At 52.1% G+C, this 10,923-nt stretch overlaps 2 protein-coding genes across 2 annotated transcripts; both read left to right on the forward strand.

Annotated features, from left to right (window-relative positions):
* The first annotated feature begins 279 nt into the window (after window positions 1–279).
* On the forward strand, window positions 280–1,138 carry LOC124700627 (zinc finger protein 8-like). The gene has a single exon (XM_047232720.1). The coding sequence runs from the start codon at window positions 280–282 to the stop codon at window positions 1,129–1,131; it is 852 nt and encodes a 283-aa protein (XP_047088676.1). The 3' UTR covers window positions 1,132–1,138.
* Window positions 1,139–8,450: 7,312 nt separating this feature from the next.
* Window positions 8,451–10,652, forward strand: LOC124701800 (pentatricopeptide repeat-containing protein ATP4 homolog, chloroplastic-like). The gene has a single exon (XM_047233895.1). The coding sequence runs from the start codon at window positions 8,486–8,488 to the stop codon at window positions 10,508–10,510; it is 2,025 nt and encodes a 674-aa protein (XP_047089851.1). The 5' UTR covers window positions 8,451–8,485; the 3' UTR covers window positions 10,511–10,652.
* Window positions 10,653–10,923: the final 271 nt, after the last annotated feature.

The following is a 10,923-nucleotide window of genomic DNA, read 5'->3' on the forward strand; positions in this document are numbered from 1 at the left end:
CGAAACCTATCACTTGTATACATTTGGCACTCCTCCTTTGAGCGACATGAGCACCAGACCTTCTTCTTGCCCTCTCTATTCCCTACCATTCTCTCTCCCTACTTCTGCTGCCCTCCTCCTTAATTCCATGATATTAAGGGGGTTCCTCTTCCTCCCATCCCAGCAGCTACTAACTGCCGCTAGACCATCTGAGACCAGTGAGACAGTGGTTTTGTAATTCTGAGGGAGCTAGAGAGCCGAGGAAGTTCTGTACGTACCTTTCTCGATCCACCTGGTTGCATGGGTGGCGGCGGCAGCGAAGGCAGTGGCGGAGGCGGCGGGGCGAGTGTGCGGGAGACTCGTGACTTTGCCAATGTTGCGTCGTTCTCGGAGTTGCCTTTCCTGCGGTCCGCCCCTCCACGCGAAAGCTCAAACTCTGGCATCCGTCTCTTCGGCATTGATGTCCCGCCTGCATCACCTGAGGGCAGAACGAAGGAAGCTGCCGCTGTAGGCGGCAGCGCCACCTCTGCTGCCGCCACACAAAGCAGCAGTGGCACTGCCATCGCGGCTAATGCTGCCCCCGACAGCAACCGCAAGTTTGAGTGTCACTACTGCTGCAGGCACTTCCCGACGTCGCAGGCGCTCGGGGGACACCAGAACGCGCACAAGCGCGAGAGGCAGCACGCGAAGCGAGTGCAGATGCAGTCAGCGATGGCCGCCGCGGCGGCTGCTGCTGGCGGAGTGCACCACCACCACCTCCTCGGCTACCCGCAGCACCGCTTCGGGGCCACATTGTACCCGTCGTGGCCCACGGTGAATGGCGGCAGCAGCGCTGCCTTCTCCTATGGGCAGCAGTTCTACAGAGGCATCGGTTCAGTCGGCCAGCCGATCAACGGGAACCCTCTGCCTGGGGCGCTCTGGAGGGGGCCAGTGGCTTCACATGGGAACACGGGCATGCCGTTGGCCGGAGAGCGGCGGCCGGTGGCGCTGTCCATGTTCGGAGGAGACGAGCCAAGAGCTTCTGCTTCTCTTGGGGCGCCCTCCTCTTCTTCTTCATCCTCTTTGGTGCTGTCCCCGCAAGGTCAGTTTACTTGTGAGCAGCCAGCGACCACGGCGGCACCCGAGGGTGTGAGCTTAGATTTGCATCTATAAGTGCCTTCTCCGATGTTTTCAGTGGATTTATTGTTACTCCAAGAACTGGTTTCCCAGCCTTCTTCTTTGCCTCAAATTATCCTTTGCTGAATTCAGATCGTACCTGAGATTGCCTTTTTCTGTGGGTACACGTGAGATATATGTCCCTTCATGAAAGCTTCGATCCCCTGCGTTTGCATGGATATAAAGAGCAATTTGGGTTGTATGATTAGGGTTTTAACTTTTATCAAGACAAATTTATACCTTTCATGCAACACGTCAACTTTATTATACTCAACTGATATTGCTTTGGAGCTCTTTCTGATCTGTTAGGCTGAATTAAAATACACAGGATTAAGTTTAGGAATTAATTAAAATACGCATTTTAGTTCTTACCATTAGAAAGCATACCTTACAAATTCTTACGCGTAAAGAAGACATAACCATCTTTTGAGTCTCTGAATTATATAACTCTCTAGAGACTGCTGAACAAAATATGTTATATATAGCCTAGCATCCATATATGTTCCGGTTATCTTTATTTTATGGGAAAAAAATTATTTGATTGTTTTCTAGCATATATAATGTACATCTTTCGTGATATTTCATTAACTAGCTAGCTGCCGCACAGCCCCGCCAGGCTTTTACCCAGTATGAACGTACATATATGTGAGCACACTGTGTTGCTACAACTTGAATGGCCAATGTATAAGGCTGTAGCTTTCGAGCTGTAGATTAATTCAGCTTTCTGATGTAGATTCAAGCAGTTTGCACGTACTACTAGCTAACGAAATTCAGGGTATTAGAAATATATAATATGATTCCACAACAATTGAGTTCTTAAAGTTGACTAGGTACGTTATGTTACAGTCTGACACTACCTCACTGTCTAAAAGGCCGAGTTACATAGTCTAAAACACTGTTCTATACCTAAAAGGGATCACTGTCTCATGTGTGGTCTTTTAATATGTGCCTACTTTGCGTGAACAATATTATATTACAAAAGATCAGTAAAGTGCATCCACAGATATATGCAAGAGAAAGAGAGGAAAGGGAAGTACGAGTATGAGAAGGGAGAGCAGGAGGGATAAGGAGTTCAGAGTTCAGACAGACCAGGCACATGAGAATGGCAGCTCAAAATGATATATGGATCCGAGTTCATGTTCGTACTGCTAGCATATGAAAGCAGTGCTACATGGATCTCAGCCGGTTTCGCCCTAAATAAGGTATGAGATGTCAGGCCCACATGTTATGCAAATGTCTAATGATCAAACAAGCAGTAAGTGCTGCTTGTGTGATCGTCTAAAATAAAAGGAGGTCATCAGGCTACGCAGAGATTATAAACGATTGGTCTTATTTCACAAGAGAGTATTAGTTACTAGTTAGGGTGGAGTACTCACTACTTACCTTAGTTTGAAGAGATACGCTGGCCGGGCGGTTTAAATTGTCTTGGCATACACCATTCCCACGGAAGTGAGATGTATGATGGAGGATGGACGAAAAATGTCTTCACCAAAGTTGACGTTTTTTTTATTTATTTACCTCAAAAAAGAAAAAGTTAAAGGTTTATCAGTAGATGCATATATGAATAAGAAATGGCTTCCAGAAAATGGGGATGTTTACAAACCATGCGGCAAGGTTGCTGGTAGCCTGGTGCATAGCGTCGCTTCTTTTAAGCAAGTGGTCTCAGTACACCAGGTTAATTATCATATGAATGAGTGTGCTCTGCCTGCGTTGAAGCTTTTAATGTCCAATGGTATCGTTTTTGATGTTGCTGCTGCAGCACTGCCGTTCCTGTCGCTATTATTGGTGATAGATCCAATGCGACTTCAGGAAGTGTCGTTATCTACCTTCTGCATGCAAACAGGAACTGTCCACAAATTTCAAAAACGCTAGGGCATGCAGCAGCATCTTTTTTTCTTGCATGCATGAAATGTATCATTTTATTCTTTATACATATCACAGTGTACCTAGTGAGTAAAAATAGCCAATGAAATTTCCAGTTGACAACCTGAATATTCTCACTACATTGCCAAGTACCCGCCATCTTTGTTGGCAATTCGAGTGACACTAGCTGTGAGAAAAAAAAACACCAAAGCAGGTACAGCTAGTTGTGAAGGACAGCGAAGCGAGGAAAAGAGAGAATTACCTAGAGGCAACATCAAAATCGTACGTATAATTCCCATCCATCACCACCAGCTTCCCAAGACTAGATCGAAATGCACGGCAGCCCTAGCTATCCCAGTATGTCGCTTGCATTTGTGTTTGCAACTGTGCTTGCAACTGCAAGTACGTACTACCCCCATGTTAATACATCCTAGGCTTTTGAATGTGCATCGCGTCCTCTACATAGGTCCCTCCCTCCTATACATGGGTCCTTCCCCCGGCCTTTATTTCCTTCAAGATTTCACAACAACACTGATTAACTTGTGTACTGTCTGTACTGCATATATAGCCGATCAACCAGTGCTAAAGCTAGCTGTGCCTAAGTAGGCTAAATGCCCGTTTTTAATAAATAAAAGGCTAAATAGGTTGGTCACCCAGCTACAGAAGCCTAAAGGAACACCGTGCCCATTCTAAGTTGCACGGGGCCGGGAACCAAAATCTAATGTCTCTGTTACAGGGTGCATTTCTTTAATTCGAAGTGAAGATGCGTAAGGACTGGGCCGAGGGCATGCGCAGGAGCCATCTTGTGAGCCCCAGACTAATTAAGACGGTGGAAGAAGATGGTACATGTACGTACTCGTACAATGGTCGTATTACTGATGTTATGGCAGGCTTTGGCGCATAATGCACCAGTTAAATCCTGGTTCATCTGGCCATCAGGACAAGAAAAAAGCTGGGCATCTAAACAGGCATCAGCACGAAGGGAACCCACGCGGCCGGCCCTCCTGACACCAAAACTATGCATTGTTCTAGCTCCATCTCGCAAAAAAACAGATCACCCGTGCAGTTTTGAGGTCAGAGTTTGTCAAGAGATAACCTTAGTTTCGGCATGAGCCTATGCTCCGTCATGACAGACGCCCATGTGCCTTGTGCCGTGCAGCGGAGAGTGGACGACCGATGTGATGCGAGTGCGGCCCGTCTACAGCGGCCGGTGTTCTATCCTGCATCTGTAGAGGAAAACCAAGTAACTGGTTGATTAAACACAGCCTCGGCATCAGTTAGAAAACAGAATAAACATGTCAGGTAAAACTGACCAGAGTGACCGATGTGATGCGAGTGTGCCCGTCCACAGTAACTTCTGTTCCGTTCTGCAGGCATATAGGGAAACCAGATAATCCATTAATCAGATACCACCCAGCGTCACTTATGAAGCAGATAAGGTATCAGGTAAAAATCAGCACAATGATAAGAAGTAATCTGATTAAGGCAACTCATAACTTCCTACAGTAAAGTGTAGACTAAACTTCAGGTGTCACGCTCTGCTCTAGACATAATAATGTCTCTTTCAATGAACTTACTAAATGCTGCAGTATAATAGAACTTCTAAAGCTTCAAGGCCTACGCTTGTGTTGCCTGATATGGGCCAGTCTTTGTTGGAAAATAGTGATTACACGGGGTGAGAGAATTGGCACATATCTCAATTCCCAAGGCACATTTTATGGGTTTTTTTTTTGAAATTTCACATTTTATGGTTGAAATAATGGAAGCATGCTCGAATGCCCTCATACCAGCAAAAAAAAAGTTTCTGCACAGTAAAAAAAAAATATTGCCAACATGATAAATTGAATGCTCAGGTAAACTCAGTACAAAAATCCAGTGGATTAGCCATTTGGGCTCGTCTTTTTTCATGAGCACCATTATCATAATCATCAACCCGGGAAAAGTGTCATCAACAGAACACATCCAGTTGACAACACCAAACACCATTTCATGCGTTCACTGTATTATGCTGCTACAGAAATATTCTGACCATGAGTGTGCCAGAAAGAAAAGGAGCTTCACTGACTGAATGAGTTGACATGCTGTTCCCAAGAGAGCAGTTGAAGGTGTACAAACCAAGTGATGGCATTCCCTACTGTTTGGAACCCGCAATATTCATGACAAACGCATTGGTCCAGGTTTCAAAAGATTATGAATCTCATAGTGACAAGTATAGTTAACAAAGGTATATTAAACAAAACATTGTGCCATGATTATGGAAAGATCTCTTACACAAATCCATTATATCATCTACTCATATTCTCTGGTACAATTTAAAAAAAAACTCAGTTCATCATAAACCGCCCAGGCTAGCAGAACAGTTGTTCAAGAAAGGCATGAACTGTGGTTGATTGCTACTGTTTGTATCGAACGATACCTGAATGTTCAAAGGGTACCATCTAAATTATCACACGACTTCTCATTTCTCTATCATGTTATTTAAGTTTGAGCCAGTACTCGGAAAGTGGCAAAAATATCAATTTCCACTTACGACGACACAAGTGGTACTTTAAGGTTCAGGCTGGCTAATGCACGTCATAGCTCACCTAAATAAGCTGCCGTACCTGGAAGGGAGACATCCCATAGGTCTGGTAGACCTGGGAGATGAATTGCGCTCATGATCTTTCACAATCCTACTACCATGACTCCTATATCCAGATTCTGGTTCTATGACAGCGATGAATCTCCAATAGAGTATGCATCATAGCTGCTAATGCAGCAACAATATGAGTGTTACTGTTACTATGAAGTAATGAAAGAAAAATCATGTGCTTGAACGAAAATCAGCAGGCGGCTGCTTGTCACTTCTCTTATCATATTAGAATCTCGCTTTCTGTCAAACTATATCCCTTCAAGTTTATTTTAATTTTATTAGAATGAATCAAAAGAACTAAGAAAAGGGAATCAAACTCCACATAGAAAAATTACTGAATTTTAGTTCAGTTGTCAATTCCGGTCAGAAAAATTACTCAATTTTATGAGAATGTCACAATTGGCAGCGCACTTGATGGCCATAGGCCGCAGTATCGTACAAAGCACAAGGCTCAGCTAGAAATGGGTTGAAACTTGAACAGGGACAAAATCTAAAAAATTCAGTAACAGAATCGAGGTGTTACAATCAGAGAATGACTTGCATCAGCTAATAAGTTTCCGTGGACATACATGAAGGCAAGTAGAAAGAACTCCAGCCATTTAATGGAAGTGTCGACTCATCCTTGCATCGCATCACGTAGGCCGTTCTGTGTGTTGGGACCTATTTGGTTTGTGTAACTCGCCTGCCAATATGTGTCAAATGTCTGTTAACAAAGGGACAAGGTCATACATGAATAGATTATCACTGTGAATTTTAAGCACGACATCAGAAGGTACCTGTTTCCATCAGAAACAGTTTGTTTAACAAACTCGAGCCCACATCGTAAATTTGAAATAGTAAAACATAAATACATCTGCTATGAGATCATGTAGCATTGGAAACAAAAAAAAAAACAAAAAAAAAGAGACTCAACTCACTCTCTGGTGGGCAAATGCGAGCAGGAGAATCGTGGTTGATGCACCATTTCCTGAACTCAGTTGCGCGGCCGTACGGAACCAGCGGCTGCAGAAACACGACGCTGCAGGTAAGCCAGTTTCGGCAGATACAGGTTGATGAGAGCATCTCCAACAGGCGCTGTAAAATCTGGCGCTGTAAACGCGCGATTCGGCGCGCTGTATACTGTTAGCGCGCGTGTTAGCGAATTTGCCCGCGGCAGAGGCGCTATTTTCCAGCGCGCGTTGCTGTGCGAAAACGCACCTCCGGCGAGGCGCTATTTTGCAGCGCGCGCGCGGTATAAAGTGCTAAATCCGACCGTTTTTTGAAAATTTAAATCGAACAAACTATGAAAATTTGATCGAAAATACGAATATATTATAAAAGTTCGACGATACAATGCGACATATATTAAAAGTTCTACTCGGAGGAGTCCCGGTTGAAGTCCGAGCTGCTCGGAGTCGTCTCCGACACCGGCGTTGTCGTCCACTCGAAGGAGGAGGAGGAGGAGACGACGACCGTCGACGGCCCTCGCGCCGTTCTTCCTCTCCTCCGCCTTCCTCGCCGCCTTCGCGGCCCTCGCCGCCCTCCTCTTCGCGATCTCGGCGCGGCGCTTCTCGCGGGAAGCTTTTTGCCGCCTTCGCCGCCGCCTTCTCCTCCTCCTTCTTCTCTTTCTCCGCGTGAAGGCCGCCGTGGCGGCGACGTCCTCCGGAAGCGGCGCGCCCATTCGACGCGGAACGCCTCGTCGCGCTCGGCGATGACCGAGCGCCGCTCCCGGCTCCCGGCCTCGCGGCGCCGCTCCTCCCGCGTGATCATCGGCGGCGGCGGCGCGAGCATCTCCGCCGCTCGCGCGTGAACACGTCGTGGAAGTTCATCGCGCGGCGGCCGCGGCCCAGCCGCCACGCGACGGCGTCGTAGGCGCGCGCCGCCTCGTGCGCTGTGTCGAAGGTGCCGAGGCGGATCCGCTCGTCGCCGGAGCGGATCTCCGCGTCGAATCGGCCGCTCGGCCGCGCGCGGACGCCGCGGTAGCCGGAGGACGAGCGGCGGCGCGGCGGCATCTTCGCGTCGACGAGGAACGGCCGGAGGTGGAGCGGCGCGGGAGGGAGAGCGGCGGGGAGAGAGAGGGCGCGGGAGGAAGACGCGTGGGAGGAGTGGCAGTTGGCCGCTTCGCGCGTGTCGTCTATAGCGCGCGCGGCAACGCACGCGGCAGATTTTCCGCGCGGGATAGCGCGAAGCGCGCGGGCGGTACAACCTTAGCGCGCGCCGTTTTCCCGCGTCCGCTGGAGCAGCGCGGCAGCGTCCGCGCGCGCCAAAACGGCGGTTTTTTTGCCGCGCGGTACCTTTAGCGCGTCTGTTGGAGTTGCTCTGACACACGATGGGTTAGGATTTAGGAGGAGGAACGCCCGCCTCACCTATTTCGTCGAACACCTGCCGCGCCCTGTCAGACAGACGCCTGGGCGTACGTCCGAGCCCGGGCCGCCGACCCTTCGCCGCGATCCAGAGGAGGGACGAGCCGCGTAGAGTCACGTGTGGGATGCGGCTGCACCGCGTGGTTCCGCGGCGTGGAAGGCGAGTGTGGAACCGACGCTGATCTTGCCGCCGTGGGGTGGTGGCGGCGAGAGGAGGCGGGGCGCGCGTCGAGCGGGGTAAGCGGGGAGAGTCGCGCGATGGGTGGGCGGTGGGAAGGTGCGGGACGGGGTAAGCGCGGGAGGCGGCCGGCGGGGGTGGTGGCGTCGCCGTGGAGTGCGAGTTCTTCGTCGCGGCGGCGGTGTACATTGGCGGTTCGGGAAGCGGCGGGAAGAACGGCTCAATCCGTGCTCTGACTGGCAGGTTGACCCCACATACTGACAAGCAAGGCACAGTCTCGTCGTCACCACTCACCACAGTCCCCAACCGAAGCGAAGCTCAATCCACAGCGGGGAAATGGCGTCCCTACCCATCTGCCCCTCCTCCATCCTCTCATGGCCGCACCGCCCAGCCTCCCTCTCCTTCCACCCCAAGAACCCCTCCTCCTCCTCGCCCACCGCCGCCGCCCACGTCTCCGTCTCCGTCCAGGACCCGCCGCCTCTCTCCGACCCCGCCCACAACACCCGGTTCCTCTGGGTCAACCCCAACAGCCCGCGCGCCGCCGAGCTGGCCCGCGCGCGGGCCGGATCCGCGCGCCGCGCGCGCCTCGCGTCCGCCGCCGCCGCGCTCGCCGCGTGCCACCCCTCCGACGCGCCCGTCGCCGCCGCGCTCCAGGCCGCCTTCCCCGACACCCCCTCCGAGCAGGACGCCGTCATCGTGCTCAACACCGCCGCCGCCAACCACGTGCCCGCGCTGCGCTGGTTCCTCCGGCACGCGGCGGTCCGGAACAGGACCATCCTCTACAACGTCGTCTTCAAGGCGCTGCGCAAGGGGCGCCGCTGGGGCGAGACCGAGGCGCTCTGGGACGAGATGACGGCGGACGTCGCCGCCCGGCCGGACAACGCCACCTTCTCCACCATCATCAGCTCCGCGCGCGCCTGCGGCCCGCCCGGGAAGGCCCTGGAGTGGTTCGAGAAGATGCCGGACGCCGGGTGCGCGCCGGACACGCTCACCTACTCGGTGGTCATCGACGCGTGCGGCCGCGCGGGGGACGCCGGGACGGCGCTCCGCCTGTACGACCGCGCGCGCGGCGAGGGGTGCCGGCTCGACCCCGTCATCTGCGCCACGGTGATCAAAGTGCACTCCGCCAGCGGCAACTTCGACGGCGCGCTCAACGTGTTCGAGGAAATGAAGGCGGTTGGCGTGAAGCCGAACCTCGTCGTGTACAACACCGTGCTGGACGCCATGGGCCGCGCCATGCGGCCGTGGGTGGTGAAGACCGTGCACAGGGAGATGGTCGGCCAGCAGGTGCGGCCCAGCAGGGCGACCTACTGCTGCCTCCTGCAGGCGTACGCCAGGGCGCGCTATGGCGAGGACGCGATGGCCGTGTACCGGGTGATGAAGGACGAGGCCATGGACGTCGACGTGGTGATGTACAACATGCTCCTTTCGATGTGCGCCGACATTGGCTATGCTGAGGAGGCCGAGGAGATCTTCAGGGACATGAAGGCGTCCGTGGATAGCCGGTTCAGGCCTGATAGCTGGACCTACTCGTCGATGGTCACGCTCTACTCCTGCACCGGCAATGTCCTAGGTGCGGAGGGCATACTCAAGGAGATGAAGGAGGCGGGATTCAAGCCAAACATCTTCATCCTCACCTCACTCATCAGGTGCTACGGCAAAGCGGGGTGCACCGATGATGTGGTCAGGGCATTCGGCATGCTCGAGGACCTCAAGATCACGCCCGACGACCGGTTCTGTGGCTGCCTTCTCACCGTGGCAGCAGATACGCCAGTCGAAGACCTGGGCAAGGTGGTTGACTGCATCGACAGAAGCAATGCCCAGCTTGGCGCCGCGGTGAAGCTCCTGGTGGACAGGAAAGCTTCCACTGAATCCTTCAAGGAGGCAGCCAGGGGCGTTCTCAGCGCCGCCCGTGGCGTGGTGAAGATGCCCTACTGCAACTGCTTGATGGACCTGTGCGTGAACCTTGGCCAGATGGAGAAAGCCTGCGCGCTCCTCGACACCGCGCTGCAGCTCGACATCTACAGCAACGTGCAGACTAGGACACAGGTGCAGTGGTCGCTGCACCTCAGGGGCCTCTCCGTTGGTGCCGCCCTGACCACACTCCATGTCTGGATGAACGACCTGTACACCACGCTGCAGAACGGCGAAGAGCTGCCACCTCTGCTTGGGATCCACACAGGGGAGGGGAAAAACATGTACTCCGGCAAGGGGCTGGTTTCCGTGTTCGAGTCGCATCTCAAAGAGCTTGACGCGCCATTCCATGCGGCTCCTGACAAAGCCGGCTGGTTCTTGACGACGAGTGTTGCAGCTAAGCACTGGCTGGAGGCCAAGAAGTCGTCAGAACTAGTGGCCGTCTAAGCTGCACAATCTAGGAGGTATATAGGATTTATTTGTTTTTTATTTTATTTTGCAATCTATGGGTGTTCTGAAATCCTCGTATTTCCACCCTTCTTTCTGTTGATAGAGATACACAGTTGCTTCCATTTTCTGTTGCATTTCATGACTGATGAAGAATGTTAGCAAATAAACCGTGTCCGGTGGCGGTGTGTCTGGCGCGTACGTGCGTGTGTGTCGGTGGCGCGTGAGTCTGCTCTCGCGTTGGTGTTCACCGTGTAGGTCTAGGTGCATGAGTCCGTGCTTGTGTCCGTGTCAATTTGAGTCGGTCAGCAGCTTAGCGCGTACGTAGCGTAGAGGAGCTAAATAGAGGAGCTAAAGGGCTGTTACGTTTTGGATGGAGATGGCCGGGTCGTGCGCGTGCGAGTGGCAGAGCG

Source organism: Lolium rigidum, chromosome 3 (assembly GCF_022539505.1).
Source record: "Lolium rigidum isolate FL_2022 chromosome 3, APGP_CSIRO_Lrig_0.1, whole genome shotgun sequence".
NCBI classification, from domain to species: domain Eukaryota; kingdom Viridiplantae; phylum Streptophyta; class Magnoliopsida; order Poales; family Poaceae; genus Lolium; species Lolium rigidum.

Coding starts and splice junctions, on each gene's coding strand:
- LOC124701800 (XM_047233895.1), top strand. CDS start 8,486: ATGGCGTCCCTACCCATCTGCCCCTCCTCCATCCTCTCATGGCCGCAC.
- LOC124700627 (XM_047232720.1), top strand. CDS start 280: ATGGGTGGCGGCGGCAGCGAAGGCAGTGGCGGAGGCGGCGGGGCGAGT.